We start from the raw sequence: 15,593 nt of genomic DNA on the forward strand, positions 1-15,593 counted from the left end.
AACCGACGATTAAAACCTCGCCCTGATAAAGGGATTTCAGAGGAGGCTACGATTCTTTACTTGTACGAGATGCCTTTTACGAACCTTCAGCTCATACTCTTGAGATGAAGAGCCTTTAAGAAAGAGAGTCTGGAGAGCCGCAATTGAATCAATCGAGGCGGCTATGAAAGGACGATTGGGTCTTGGCTCGATGGATTTTTTTTTTCACGATACTTTACGACTTAATACGATCGCAGCCACGCTGCTCGATATTACATTGCATTCGAGAGACGGACTTCTAGCTTACGATACGATCGAGTCGTGAAGCTTTTAGTTATCGATTTTTTTTTCGATCAACCAAGAGGGCTTGACTTTCGCATTTCCGCTTAACCCGTAGTCAACTCGAATCCCTTCCTCGAGCCGATAATCGCTCTTTAGCATTTATTCTATTGCTCGAAACTCAGCGTCGATGTATCTTTACGATAGATAACGCTGCGGACCGCTAGCTAAATACGATAAACACGCAGTATTACTGCTGGATAAGAATATTATTGCAGTACTACCAAACGTACGCTACGTAGTGTGAGAGAAAGACGAGGAGGGAAGAACTGTAATGAAGGGCCGAGAGTATATGCATCTCCGGGAGCGGGGATGTTTGTCACCTGACCATGGCTGACTAATGCCCACCCAACCAACCAGAGCCCTTAGAACCTTCCATGCCAGGACCGTAACACGCAGTACAATTGAGGCCTTTATCGATAAAAGTTCTCCTAAAACGTCCTCGGAAATACTCTCTTATTACCCGTCGTTGGCCGAAACCAATCTAGGAAAGAAATCTCGAACAGCGGCCGCTGACAGCGAAATCATATTAGAACAAAAAGCTTTAAAGAAAGCTTTCAGCGAACGAAGCTAGTTGAAATTAAGGATGAGACGTTTACAAGGTACTTTTCTGCACGAGTTTTTTAAAGGGTCGATTATTTCTTATGCCTCGAAGAAAGTGGAGTTGTTTTTCCTATGCCTCAACCCACTTTTTGAGTAGGCCCGCCTAGCCAAATCTACTCGCTGCTTTATACACAGATATCAGCTTAAGAATCAATTCTAAAAGATACGCTATCCGCGCGACTAACGGTCTTGTATAATAAATACGATCAAAGCATATATGTTTTCCTTACTATATCGATACCGTAGCTTCTTTAGTTCGAAGGTCGTAGTTGCAACGAGTGCGCTACTTGCATGTATCGTTAAAGTAGCATACGTATTTTATATAAGTCTTCTCGTTATTCGGACACTTAAGCTTTTATCGCCCGCAAATAGCTTGATTAAGTACTGCGTCTTTGAAAGCTTTCAGATTATGAAATACATCGCTTTGCTAAATTAAAATAGGTTTCTTTTTAAAAATCTTCAAGAAATAGATCGGTATCTATATCAGAATCGAGTATACCGAAGCCGAGGTCGTTAAAAATAGCGTCCGAAGATTCTACTAAAGCATATAAGCAGCGTCGATAATAAGGATTTCCGCTATTATAGCTAAACAAATCGCGATAATAATATTAAAATTGAAATTGTATAGAATTCTAGTATAAGCGGCGTTACTGAAAATTTTTCTTGTATAAAGCAGCGAGTAGATTTGGCTAGGCGGGCCTATTCAAAAAGTGGGTTAAGGCATAGGAAAAACAACTCCACTTTCTTCGAGGCATAGGAAATAATCGACCTTTTAAAAGGTTGTATAAGATTTGCTTCAAGAAAAGGACGAGCGAAATTGGAATAGCAAGCTTTGACCCAAGGCTCTTTTTTTCGTTGCTAAACGCTTGATATACCGGTAGTAGTAGCTGAGAGAAGTGGGGAACTTTTTGAAATTCGTAGTACGGAGTACCGCACACGGTAAACTCTCCAAAGTAGCGCGCGTGGCTGCCAATAACGTATAATCTTTGTTTCGTAACTGATCAGTGCGCTGATTGCGCGAAGAGCAAATTGACCCTAGATAAATCAATTATAATGGATCTGTGGATAGGAGTTAGAAGCTCTGAAAAGAAAAAAGCTAAGAGAAGCGTGGGAAAAGCTGGTGGGCAGCCCTCGATCCCCGAAATCGCCGTTGGTAAGCTTCACAAGCTTCAAACCTTCAAAAGAATCTACTCCGTACCGCGTCATGTACCGTAGAAAGTCGTTTCGGGTCTAAACGAATGAAGCAAGTTGCCCGGCAGAACCTAGGATTTCATTCTTACCACAACTAGGTTCAATTGGAGCCAGAATGTGGTCTAGAGGCTCAGGTAGGCATATCGATGGTTCAGGCATTATTTCAGAGCTACTACGTATATCACAGCTATCGATCGATGTTCATTGCATCCAAAGGCGTTGTTTACATTCAGCTTCTCATTTAAGTAGGGTCTCATAAACGGAGGTGCTAGGGGCAAGTTAGGTCACCGCCTTCACCCCTGCTCTACATACCGGTAGCAGAATCGATGGCAGAATAGTATTTCCCCGCCAAACATCACGAAACCCCTTCGCTAACGAAGGCGGTGACCTAACTTGACTCCGGCACCTCTCGTACAGCTCGCGTACCTAATTGAGCATAGATTCTGCCGGGCTGCCTGCTTCATTCGATTAGACCCGAAACGACTTTCATCAGTTTATGTTTATACGATATATCAATTGGCCTTTTGCGCATTCAGCGCACGGTTAGTGTCGAGTTTAGTCTTGACGACGAGTGGTCTACTGACCGTCCCAAAAATCAGGGACCATCACCAAAAGAGATGGTCCAAAGACGGTCCGTGGACCGTTCAAATAACTCACCTTGCCTTTACGGCACTTTTCAAGTTTCAAGGCTAATTAATATCTTTCGTATTACGTACATTGCGTAAGTTGACGTAAATGGCAAGTAGCTTATGTAATCTCAAAGTGAGCTTGGGAATGATTCTATTCTCCTTTCTTTTTTCGTTCTGGATCTCTCTTTAGACGTCTTGTACGCTCAGCTTATGAGGTCGGTGAGGTCGGTGATGTCAATAAGGTTGGTAATATCGGTAACATCGACAAGGCTTAAAAAAGTTCCGCAAGGCTCGTAAGGTTTAAGAAGAAAGAACGAAGGTCGAAAAGTACTACGTACTGTACGTACTACTAGTAACGAGTTCCAATAGTTAAAAGTCACGTTCTGTGCCATCTTACTATCCCCCTGGCCAGCGAAGACGGATTTCTGAGCCTGTACGCGGCGATAGCTACGAACCTACGATATTTTCAACAAATATTCGTAAAGCGGATCAGAAAACGCACCTTTCGAGGTAATCGAAGCGATTAACTTTGATGCCAGCCGTTTCTTACGTATTTGCCGACGGAACGGAGTACGACTAAAGACACGAAACGAGTGTTATAACATACTTTTTTATGCAAAACTCGAATTCGATACCGTTGATCAGGTCGATAAATCTAGTCGACGATTAAATTCGACCTATTTTTCAAACACTTTAAAAGTGGTATTTACGATCGATTATATTACTGTAGGACGCTAAGGGAAATGAAGTGGACACGGTAACGGGTTAGCTTTTCGAAACCCTCGGGATAATGATTGCTATACGATAAAGGAACCTTTAGCAAATGCTAGGTCGAAGACGCTTACAACTATAATCGGTTACAAATATAAATCGTACGGAAAAAAGAAAAGGAAGAAAGATCTCGGTCGAATACTCGATTGAATGGTCGGAAAGACGGTATGTCGAGCCGCTGATAACTAGTCGCAACAAAAGGCGACCGCAGCGATTAAAACATTAACAACCAAGAATTGCCGTTAACAAGAAGCACTAGAATATACTATGTACTACGTCCCAGGCGTAATTGTTACACCCTTGAGGGTGCCTTAAAAGTGTAGTTTCCACTTTAAGCCCCCTGGTTACCCTACCCTCAAGGGTGTAACAATTACGCCTGGGACGTACCTAGTAGTAGTATATACTGGCTCAAAGATACTTTTCAAGGCTGAATGAATTCTTATACTATGACTTGATCGGTTTAAGGCCTGGTAAATCCCTTGCAAAATTTATACTTTCGACATGTATTCATGGGGGAGGGGGGGTATTGTAATACAAAGCTCGCAAGCTCGCTTTGATGAAGGGAGGTGATGGTAGTACTATATAATCAAGACAATCAACCACATTCATCAGAACATCTTTCTCCCGTGAACAACTACTACTCCAATTGAGTACCAGCAATACTTTTTCCTTTCCTTTCGAATACAGAGATAAGAGTCAGCCAGCCCGAGATGCCTCTCCTCGGCTCTTATCTGCTCTTCTTCTGTGCGGCGGTGCTCACGCTGGTAGCGGGCTGGGATATCAACAATGTGAAAGATCGCCAGAAATGTCAGGCGCTGACCAAGAATCCGCTGGATGGCTGTGATTCCAGTCCGGGGCGGACACTATACGTGAATGCTGCGGGTAAGAAGTCGCACTTTAAGAGTGTGCAGTCTGGTGGGTTTTCATTTCCTTCCCATGAACTTATTCGAATTCGAACGATGGAGTGAAATTAAGGATACAGGGCTGATGTTAGTATAGCTGTTGAGTCGTTGCCGGACAACACTGGTAAGATACGCTAAAGAGTGACTTCAAGCGCGGAAGGAGGACGGAAGACAGATTAGGAGGAGCTGCTGACGGGATTGGGGTCTAGAAACGTATACGATCCTGATAGCGCCAGGGAAATACACTGAGCAGGTAGGTTACCTGTCGTCTCTTTCCTCCCCTTCTCCTCCCCCTTCTTTCCCATTCCCTCTCCTCGAATCTCAACCACCCCGTTCTCTCAACCCACGACTCACTCTACCGCTCCCCAGGTCAACGTAACTCGTCCCGGCCCAACTTACCTCCTAGGCCAAACCTCTCACCCACTCTCCCAAGCCAGTAACACCGTGACCCTTGTCTGGGAAGCCAGCGCCTCGCCAGGCATCGACAATGCGTTCACCAGCACGCTGACGATAGCGCCGAACCTGAACGCGAGTCTGACGGGCGCGGGACCGACGGGGTTCCCCGAGCGGGAAGACAACCCGTTCGGGTGTGTGGATTTCAGGACGTACAATCTGGACGTCGTGAATGACGCGCCGGACAGTAAGTTTTTGGTTTCTGTCTCTTATCTCGGTCTGTGTCTGTCTACGTCTGCGTCTTGGCTTTGAGAAGAAGAAGAAGGGATAAGGGGAGGGGTGTGGGAGCATTGTGTGAGGCATGGACATGGCAAGGAGAGGGAAGTGAGGAAGGGTTGAAAAGGCTGACAGGCAGTAGATGGGGTTCCTTCATTGGCGTTGGGCATCAGCTACGCCAATGGCGGATTCTACTACACGGGTTTCTACAGCTACCAAGATACCATCTACGTCGGCAAACTTGGCAATGCGTATATCGCTAAAAGCGAGATCGCTGGAAAGACCGGTATTTCCTCCCTCCCTCCCTACCATCCAAGTCCAAGTTTTCCTCTGCCTCTCCCCGAGGGCCAAGAGCATCAAGATCACACGGATGAGACAGTGCTAACACTGTAGGGACACGTGCAGACTTCCTCTACGGCTTCGGCACCTGCTGGATCACCGACTCGGCTTTGAGACTCCGCTCTTGCGGCGGCGGCATCGCGGCCTGGAAAGGCACCAACACGACGGCGTTCGAGAACAAGTACGGCGTGTACGTCGTCGACTCCGACGTCCGCGCGGCGAGCTCCTCGCTCAATATCAAGGGAAAATGTGCACTCGGACGGCCTTGGGTGCGTTTGCCTGCCTATTCCCCCCTATCAATCTTCTCTGCTCTCTCCCTCTCTCTCTTTTCTCGTCTGTCGGTTATTGATCAACAAGCGAGCCGCCAAGCCGAGAACCGGCCACTTGTGGCCTTCCGCTACGTATATGCTCAACAATCCCATCCCATCCTTCTCCTTGAAACCTACCCTTCTCATCCATCTCAGAGAGATTCCCTTTTTATTTTATTTTTTCCCCGGTGCTACCACGAAGTCAAAAAGAAACAGACAAGAAAGGAGTCCCTCTCGACTTGCCTGCTGCCTGACTTTGACCGACTTGAAACTGACTTGAGCCGTGAAACTTTGCTGAATATAATTTTTTTTTAGAATACCGAGCAGCGCGCCATATTCGCCAACACGTATCTCGATGATAGCATTCTGAGCACGGGATTCATCGACTGGAAGCCCTCACGGTATGATAGCCACCGGACTCTGCAGGCGGAGTATAAGAATTATGGGCCGGGGTATGATGCTCAGGGCAGGAGCAAGGCGCAGTTTGGGGTGCAGTTGACGGAGGAGCAGTGGGCGGAGTATAGCAGTCCCCAGAAGGTGTTCCAGACGAGGGAGGGGAAGTTTGGGAATGTTGACTGGATTGATTCGGGGTTTGAATAATGTATGTTTGTATTTATGGTGGAGAGCAGGACTGGGTGAGGTCAACAACAGGTTATCAAATTGCCGAGTTGTTGATCAGTTAAGAAAGATCACATTCACTGTACAAATACAAAGCCAAATACAAAGCGTGGCCAATCGTACCATTAATTTCCTGACGCACAATATTACAGCTTGCTAGCGGGGATAATCAGGGAGGATGCCTTGCTCAGAGTCTCCTCAGCCTCACGCTCAATCCTCTTTACTAATGCCTCACACGATGGAATGTCGTGGATGAGACCAATAACTTGACCAGCAGTCCACACCTAAGTAGTAATTAGCCATGATTTGTAGGACAGCGGTAGGAGGGCTTACACCGTAGTCTGGGTCTCCATTGAGGAACACCTGTCTTCCTCTCTGGCCACTAACATACGGCTGAACCTCCTCAAACTTGCCCGTCGTACTCGTCCTCTCAATCTGCGTCGCTGCCTGCGACACTTTGTTCTTGAACAGCCGACTGGTATTCTTCCACCTTCTCAAAACAAGCTCTGTATCGTTCTCTGACGCCTTGACGATCGAATCCTTGATATTGTTGTGGATCGGCGCCTCAATGGTGCACATGAAGCGAGTCCCCATGTTGATGCCCTCGGCTCCCAAGCTTAGCGCCGCAGCAAGACCCTGTCCGTCTGCAAAGCCTCCCGAGGCGATGAACGGCACCTTGAGCGACTGTCTCGCCCGACTCAACAGAATCAAGTTCGTGATATCCGTCTCGCCTACATGGCCAGCACACTCGAAACCGTCGATGCTCAGAAAGTCCACGCCGAGCTTAGCGGCACTCTCGGCATGTCTGATCGTAGTGCACTTGTGCAAGATTATGGTGCCGACCGCCTTCAACATCTTGATGATCGGACCAGGAGAGTTTCCAGCCGTCTCCACGATCTTGATGCCCTCGTCGATAATGACTTGTGCGTAGGCGGGGTAGTCGGGGGGGTTTATAGAGGGGAGCAGCGTGATGTTTACGCCGAAGGGCTTGGTGGTCATGGTCTTGCATCTGCGGATTTCTTTGCGCAGGTCTTCGGGGGTGGGTTGGGTCAGAGCTGTGAGGATCCCCAGGCCGCCGGCGTTGGAGACGGCGGAGGCGAGTTCTGCGTAGCCGACCCATTGCATGCCTCCTTGGACTATAGGAACTGCGAAGAGTGTCAGTATCTTTCTTTGAAAAAGAGGGCTGCAATAGAGGCAGATGGGCAGAGAGCTCAGCTTACTCTTGATCCCCAGAGCGCGGGTGAGTTGTGTGTTGAAGGGCATCTTGGAGGTCTGCGTTTCTCTATGTCGCAAATCAAAAGAGTCTTGCTAAAAGAAAAATATATGTAGTTATCGAACCTGCGGATTTTCACTTAGGATACGGGAGATTGGAATGAAGTGAAAGAAAGGTGCTGTTTTTAACAACGACATAGTTAAGTTTTCCCCCACCGTCTCCCTGAACTGAAACGGCCAGGCCGAGGCATCGAGGCATCGGTCGACGAACAGCCGCCAACTAGGTTCGGCTCGTGGCTGGCCCTTGTGAAGATGGACGATGACCTTAGTAATCATAGGTACGACTTGGCGATTACTGAATACCTCGTGATATTTACTAGTTGGGAAACAGAGAGATATACCACTCCCACGAAGAGAAGAAATTGAGAGTCCCAGGAGGGGTATTGATGGCGGTGATATGTATACAGAGTAGAGATAGATATCCTGGCGACAATTTAGTAGAAACAGATCACGTGACAATACAAGAATGATGAAAGCCCTCTCATTCTTATCCATGACGGGAAGACCCTTCTTTTTCTTCTTCTTCTTCTTCTTCTTCCTCCTCCTCCTCCTCCTCTTCTTCTTCATCTTCCCTTGCCCAAGACCTTACCTATGTGAGGTGATGAGATGATGCTCGTGCCCTCTTTCCTCTTACAATGCAATGCACCACAACGTCCAACACAAGAAAACACCACATCGTCCCCATTTCCAAAAAGCTCACCTGCCACGGAGCCCGCAACTGGTAGCGGCCTTACTCCAGGCTTCGGATTGATATAGAGCCTGCCTGTGTCACTAGGCTCTCTCACACTCACTCACTCACTCACTCACTCCTTTTTTTTGCTCTTTCTGGGCTGGGCAGCAGTGCGTAATGCGCTGTTCGCTCAGGGCTGCCGTCCCGCAGCGCCGCCGACATATGAAGAGCCGTACGTACGTATTACAACTATATACTTGTCCGTCTATCAAGTCGCCACGCATCAAACTTCCTAGGTATGCTCGCCCTGCTTGCTCGATAGCTGAAGTCCTCGAAGCTCGACATTGCGGCCTCACTTGTCCGAAGAGGCTGTGCATCGTCGCCAAAAACCACTGCACCCGGGCCTATGGTCTCAATGCCTGCAATTGTGGCTTCAAAGGCTTTAGACTTGGCCTACGTCCGACCTGGGGACGCTCGGCCCTGGCTTCATGTCTTGCTGCCCTTTGACGAGAAGGTCCCCGTTTGAAATGGAGAAGGATCGACGACGACGACGACGACAGCAGCAGCAGCAGCAACATCAGAGATCTTGTATATGGTCTTCAGTGCTCCATCGCCTTCGTCCATGCATGACCGCCAACGAGATGGAACTCCACTTTGCTGGCGGGAACGGCAATGCAGCCGCACGAATAGCCCGATGTGGGCTAATTAGGACCCCCAGCTTGACACCTTCTCCAACGCCCCCGAGCTCAGCGTACCAGCTTGTCGGGTCACCCGGGCAGATACAGATTAGCAAAGCGGTGAGGGTGTAGGTGCCCACGATGGCGATGACCTTTGGATCTGGGGATGCGATGGCGATCAGGAGCTTTGATTGCAACGAAATGCACTTCTCAGGGCCGATACTGGCAAGCTTTGGTGAAGTACATGTCTCTTTGCTTACCGTTCCTCCAGATCACGGGTCACTCACAGTAGTACCCTCGAAAGCAGGAGCTTCGAGATGAGTGACACAGAGGTTATCATCTCAGGCTTATGTAGCCATCCGTTCCTGCAGTGCTGCTCGATCGAGCTACAAACTCCGGGTATCTGTCTTAGCCGGGCGATACATAGATAATCGGGGCACACGGATACGTTTCCAGGTCCTCAATCGAAGCCCCGGATGACACCTCCCCCCCTGGTCCTGTCCAACCCAACGGGCCCAGCGGGAATCGGGATGCGACTGGGCCCGTTTGATTACGACTTAATAACATAGGTTGGGGCCCTCATTTCCGTACAGTCGTATGTTTTGGGGGGTACTGGCACCACACCCGGTAAGATTCCGTTAAATCTCATCTGTTTTCTGTCTCAAAAAGCAAACAACAAAATTTGCACCTGAAAAAGAAGACGGTGAAGAGAACACATCAAGTCTCACCGGCTCCTTGAGATGTATTCGAAGTATCGCAACCATCGAGGACAAAACTATTGATACTATCGCCTGTACTACGTTTTCATCGACCTGCATTGCCATGCTGTTCTTAACCTTAATTGGGCTTTGCTATGAGATGAAACTGTCCAAGTCATTGTCCCAGTCTCTCCCCTCTCCACTCTATCTCTGCCCACGCATCTACTGCCCAACTCGACCCTCTTTTCCTCGTGTCTCATGACGCTAACTGTACAGGCGCAGCAAGGATTTTGTGCTGGCGCTGCATTTCCGCTAGCATATTTTCGTTCAGGCCTCTATTTGCTTTTTGATCTGCTATATTGTCGGTTTTTCGGGATGGTCGTACTAGAACTTGTTCCGCCTCAGATGGAGACAGCACACACGGCGGCCTTACATTCATTCCGGTGATCGCCGTTCTTGCTGCCGAATACCATTTCTTTATCGGTTCAAATGCACTATGCCGAAACATATTTGAGTCTAGTAGCCGTGTTGCAGTTGCAGACGGAAGTGCAAACGCAGACCAGCTGCTGGCTCTCCTCATCTCCTTCGCACACTCACTCGACTGCCACCTCAGTGTGCCACACCTCAACCGCTGGACCGACTCTGGAAGAGCTGCAGGTATTACCTATAAGGACCCCCTCGACCCGCCGTTTTCTGCAGACCATAGCGCCATATCCGAACCTGCACTCCACTGTCTGACCCACACCCCAGCTATACACATACACCTGCTACCCCTCTTCGACGATCATCTTTGACCGATCAAAAACGATGTCCTATACTGGCTATACTTCTGCTGCAACCTGGCAAGAGAGACTCGAGGGTAGAGCAATGGCATCCCGCAGATCAACTCAACTTGCTCACGCGTAACAGAAAAGTGCCGGGAGGCCAACTACCACCCACCTGTATTCCAGATCATGTCTGATAGAAGAGGTAAGCTCCTGCACCTCTTGCATCCTTCTCAGTGGACATAAGGACTCCAATTGACTTTTACTTTGCAGGCGGCCGAACAGCTTGGTCGAGTACCGTCACTGTACAAGGCCAGAATATCCCCGCACGCTTCTGGTACGATGGAGACCATGTCAACAACGCAAAGGAGGACGCTGCCGAGGTAGCATTGAAGCACATCAGCGGCTCGTCGCCAGGCTCGCCTACACAAACTCGAGCGGGCTGGTGAGTACTATTCCATCACAGCGACGAGACTTCAATACGGTTTTGGATTGGCCTGTAGGATAGCGGGGTTATGGAGAATCGACAATGGGACAGGGTAGCATGGGCAGGCGCAAACCGACGGACGGCTTCTGGCGCCGGGAATATGTTACGGACACAACAGGACGGGCGTGGAATCCGGAGTTGGGCAGCGTTATGAGCTTGAAAAATTTCCATTCTTGTACTGGGGTTTCCGAGGGGAAATGTTAGACTTTGATTCTCTTTGGTTATCTTCTCTTTTTTCATCAAGCCTGTTTTCCAGTTTCAAAGTAGATGTTACTGTCAAATTACCAGAATCTTCTTGACCATGATTCTCTTCTCGCAAGGAAGCTTCGCATTTGCCGTCTGCAGTTCGTTCATCTGACGTCGGATTAAGTTTCACGAGATGGACTTACAAGAAAATAGGAATCAAGACGTCTCTTCAGGTCGTACAGGTTTCCAAGCTTCAACAGCGTTCAACCCTGGAGATGCGAGCGGCACTTACCCATGTCGGGGTCTTCGTCCCACCTACTTTCTAATCACATGACTACGAGCACCGAAACTTTTGATTATCGGCGCCGAAGTCGACGACGCAGATAACAACACAACACCACACCTCAACCATGCCTCCACGATTGAACCTCCTCGGCCCAAGCCGATCGCTTGTCTTCCGGTTGCGCCCATCAATTGCTCCACGCCAGCCACGCGTCTCCCCCGTCGTATCGAGGAGGGCGTTCGCCGATGAAAAGGAGAAGGAGCCTGCCACTGGCCCGAACCAAGATGCCCTGGGACATGTGAGCGAGGAGGCAGCGGATTTAGGCAGAATTACCGGAGAGACGACTCCAGATTTGGGACAAGGGACGCCTGTGCAAGAGGTATGTACGATCTATGGGATCCCAAATTCGCAGATGGTCTTCGATGACATCAGCACCATCTCCTCCGGAGTCAGATGCGATACAGTACGGTACTGATCAACACGACTACAGATTCTCGAGCGCGACCAAGAGGGCAGAGAAAAGGCTCCTGAGGTCATCAAGAAGGAGATGGAGGATACTGCCAAAGCCGCCGACGCCGCGGACACGACGTCTTTCGCGAACCTGCTCGCCCTGGGCCAGCTGCACAACATCTCCAATGGCGGCCACGCCTCGGACCCGGTCGACCTCGGGCACAAGTTTGGGGTGCCGGAGTTGCCGCTTCCGCGTGATGGGAACTTCAAGTACCGGTATGACCCTGTGGTGTCGCAGGTGACGACGCTGCTGATGAGGCACGGCAAGCTGAGCGCTGCGCAGAGGGTAGGGTTGTCAGTTTCTCTGGGCTTCTCATTCTGCGGCTCTTCGTTGCTGCGCAGGACGACTCTATATCCCTTCCTCCCAGTACTCACTCACTCGGATTTTGGCAGAACAGGTATGCTAATCTGGGTCTGCTCTACAGAATATGTCCCTCATCTTAAACCAGCTCCGCACCGCCCCCCCTCCGACTGTTAACCCGCTCCGCCCTCTCCTCCCCGGTACCGCGCCCGCCTCCCACCTCCCCCTAGACCCTATCGGCTACTTGACCGCCGCGATCGACTCTGTGGCCCCCCTGCTGCGCATCCGCTCCCTCAAAGGCGCTGCGGGAGGAGGAGCTGCTCTGCAACTCCCCGTCCCGCTCGGTCTCCGACAACGGAGACGGCAGGCTGTGCAGTGGATCCTTGACGCCGCCAACAAGAAGGAGTCGAAGGGTAGTGGGCGAGGGCAGTTTGCACAGCGGGTCGCGAATGAGATTATTAGCGTGGTAGAGGGCAAGAGCAGTGTTTGGGACAAGCGAGGGCTGGTGCACAAAACGGGAACGTCGGCGCGAGTGAACCTGACGAAGAAGACTTATCGACGACGAATGTGAGCATGCTTCATATAGCGGAGGGATCGGGTCGGGTGTATCATATTGTATGTCCATTGAAACAGGGAAAGACCGGTAGGTAAAAGCAATACCGGCCAGTCAGCCAGCCAGCTACAATGCATGGCTTTTCGTATTTACTTCTGGAAAAGCATCTGGTGGTGTAAAGCGGTGTGGTATGGTGTGTTGTCGTACGTTGGTGTGTGTTTACTTTGCCCGGTCTGCAAGCGAGGAGCTCTGGGGTATAGAGAGCTTGCAAGGCCGCGAAAGATGCAGTGCAGCCAGCAGCACTGCCACTGGGTACAGCAGCACATTTTCACATCTCATTTCGCCGCATTTCGTTTCGTCCCAGGACATCTAGGTATCTCCTCTTGCTTACCTTATTTCGTTGTCTCGCCAGCCTTTTTTTTTTTTTTTTTTTTTTTTTTTTTTTTTTTCACTTATCATATATCACATCCATATTATAGCGTAGGATTGTGTGAAGTGCAATTCTAAAAGAACCAGGCACCCATTTCCAATTAATATCTCAGTATTATACATATAGACTTTTTCTACTGTATGCCACGTATAGGCAAACTCTTCGGAGGGAGGAGGCTGAGTAAAGGGTGATTGATGACAGAGTCGCTCCCAGCCCTTAGCCCTTGACGCCGGTACTACTACTACTTCCACGCCCCCCCCCCCTCTTCCCTCTCGTCCTCCAAAATAAAGGCGGAAAGTGTAACCTTTGCAAGGGCTCTCCTTCTACTTATCGTAGCAGGGCTCTCTTCACCCAATCACCTGGTCGTGATACAGCCGTGAGGTGTTTTTTTTTTTTTTTTGTGTTTTTTTTTTCGCAAGAAGCAAAGTCTTCTCTCTGGTCTGTGCTATCACTATGATGTACTGCGTACGTACGTAGCACTTACGGAGTGCTACCTACGTACGCACGGTACGGAGCACCATGACAGTACAATAGAGTTGACTGACTGACTAGGTTTCGTGCCTTTCCGAAAGAAAACCCGCCAAGCGAACTAGCGCTGCTCCTCTCTTTTTTTTTTTTTCTTTTTGGCCTGCAGAGAGTTGCGATCTACGGTACAGGAATGATCTACGGAGCTAAATCGGCTCTAGCTTTTATATGGCGAGAGGGGGGATGGGAGGTGTGCATATGGACACATGACGAGTACGGTAGTAGCTGTTTGTTACCTGTGCCTAACCACCATCTCTCACCAACTTCTCTGGATATTATTAGTGAAGCCAGAAATGTAACCTTACCAGAGAGCTCCTCCCTCCTCTTACTAAAAGCTTTTACTAATAGGATGAGCTGGTAGGGATTCCGCCTTGACCCAAAAAAAAGTTTTTCTCGAGGTTAAAGTATCCGTCTCGTCTGGTCTGTGCCATCCCTCTCCTGCTGTACAGAAGTGGTGACTGGGTTTCTGAGCCCAATCCGAAAGAGAAAAGTCGGTAGAACGACGTAGTACTACCTACTACTTACAGTACCTAGTTGTACTCCGTACGGATACAGGAGTTCTACCGCGCTTTCGCCCGTACGATCTACGGGGCTAAGTTAACTGGGTCTGTCTGGGCTCTATCCGTGGTGGGAGGGAGATTGTCCGTCCGTACGGGGTAAACCCGCCTGCATCATCGTCCGGTTGTAGATGGATGCATGTGTGCGAGCGGACGGGTGGGGGGTGATGGTGATGGTGATGGTGATGGTGATGGTGATGGTGATGGTGATGGTGATGGTGAACGGCGTGCTCGAGCTCGTGCTCAGCTGAGATGAGCTGAGCTGAGTTGAGCTGAGCTGAGGACGGATAGGTAGTCAAGTGGGCTGATCGATCGATCCACTTGCCTAGCTGCCGCCCGACGCTGTAAGTGAGTCCGTAGGGATGTCAAGTCCGGTCGAGAAAGGGCGTTGCGTGGGTTGGTGAGGATATATGTGTACATACCTATATATATATATATATATATATATATATATATATACTCCATCCATAGTCAATATGTGTTAAGCTGTCCAGTTGCTTGGTGGTGGGTTGTGCCCCTCCCGTCATTTGTTCTCTTTTCTCTTCTTTTCCTTTTCCCTCTTCTTTTTCTTCTTCTTCTTCTTCTTCTTCTTCTTCTTCTTCTTCTTCTTCTTCTTCTTCTTCTCCTTCTTCTTCTTCTTCTTCTTCTTCTTCTTTTGAGCTTCTTTTTTGCTTCTGATACCGTGCCACGCCATGTCCATGCGGTGCCAAGTTTCCAAGAGCTGTGGTGGGACATGGCTTTACTGGACCTGGGTATTTATTTACAACGTACAACGAACGTACTTGTACCTACGGAACCCTCAGTATCAGTCCTGTATCAGGCGCGCTTCCCACGAGAAATTCGGCCGGGTGTTGGCTGATCACTCAGCAGAGTATGGCGAGGAAGAAGAGCATGGTGAGCAGGCCGGTGAGGAGCCGAGCCAGAGATGGTGTACCGGGCCTGATACAAAGTACTCAAGACACAGATATCCTCAGTCCCAGTCCCAGTCCCAGTCCCAGTCCCAGTCCCTCGTTGCCAAGATGTGACGCGCAAGTAGTGGTCGTTGGATGGTGTACTACGTAAGTCGGTGGTGATGTTGTTGATGATATGCACATGGTTGTATCCAGCTTTTGGCTTTTTAAGTAGCTTCCATGCACACTGTAGAACTACCGAAAAGTAGCTTTGCTACTCTTCCCTCCCTAAATTCTGGGTCTTTCGTGGGCCGATTCCAGGGGCTATGGCAGAGGGTAATAATAGTGGAGTACACAAGGCTTTAAGCCAATCGGAATAAAGAAAATGTCAATCGGTTAAGATTCTGTCTAGTATGGAGTTGGCCCTCTTGGAGCATCGATT

General features: G+C 49.2%; 4 protein-coding genes across 4 annotated transcripts; 3 read left to right on the forward strand and 1 right to left on the reverse strand.

The window, feature by feature from the left end:
• Positions 1–4,222: 4,222 nt before the first annotated feature.
• Positions 4,223–6,330, forward strand: L3040_004218 (uncharacterized protein; the record flags this gene model as incomplete). The annotated part of the gene is made up of 7 exons (XM_007289003.2): positions 4,223–4,427; positions 4,512–4,538; positions 4,624–4,667; positions 4,784–5,054; positions 5,226–5,369; positions 5,477–5,691; positions 6,046–6,330. 7 exons carry the CDS (start codon positions 4,223–4,225, stop codon positions 6,328–6,330), a joined length of 1,191 nt encoding a protein of 396 aa, XP_007289065.1.
• Positions 6,331–6,494: 164 nt separating this feature from the next.
• Positions 6,495–7,611, reverse strand: L3040_004219 (uncharacterized protein; the record flags this gene model as incomplete). Its single annotated transcript, XM_007289002.2, has 3 exons — positions 6,495–6,632; positions 6,682–7,493; positions 7,569–7,611. The coding sequence occupies 3 exons, from the start codon at positions 7,609–7,611 to the stop codon at positions 6,495–6,497; spliced, it is 993 nt and encodes a 330-aa protein (XP_007289064.2).
• Positions 7,612–9,564: 1,953 nt separating this feature from the next.
• On the forward strand, positions 9,565–11,428 carry L3040_004220 (uncharacterized protein; the record flags this gene model as incomplete). Its single annotated transcript, XM_066154159.1, has 3 exons — positions 9,565–9,594; positions 9,948–9,990; positions 11,316–11,428. 3 exons carry the CDS (start codon positions 9,565–9,567, stop codon positions 11,426–11,428), a joined length of 186 nt encoding a protein of 61 aa, XP_066011899.1.
• An 84-nt stretch (positions 11,429–11,512) lies between these two features.
• On the forward strand, positions 11,513–12,767 carry L3040_004221 (mitochondrial 37S ribosomal protein uS7m; the record flags this gene model as incomplete). Its single annotated transcript, XM_007288999.2, has 3 exons — positions 11,513–11,764; positions 11,876–12,181; positions 12,321–12,767. 3 exons carry the CDS (start codon positions 11,513–11,515, stop codon positions 12,765–12,767), a joined length of 1,005 nt encoding a protein of 334 aa, XP_007289061.2.
• Positions 12,768–15,593: the final 2,826 nt, after the last annotated feature.

The sequence above is a fragment of the Drepanopeziza brunnea genome (assembly GCF_022702325.1).
Source record: "Drepanopeziza brunnea f. sp. 'multigermtubi' strain 214-2 chromosome Unknown ctg6, whole genome shotgun sequence".
Lineage (NCBI taxonomy): Eukaryota > Fungi > Ascomycota > Leotiomycetes > Helotiales > Drepanopezizaceae > Drepanopeziza > Drepanopeziza brunnea.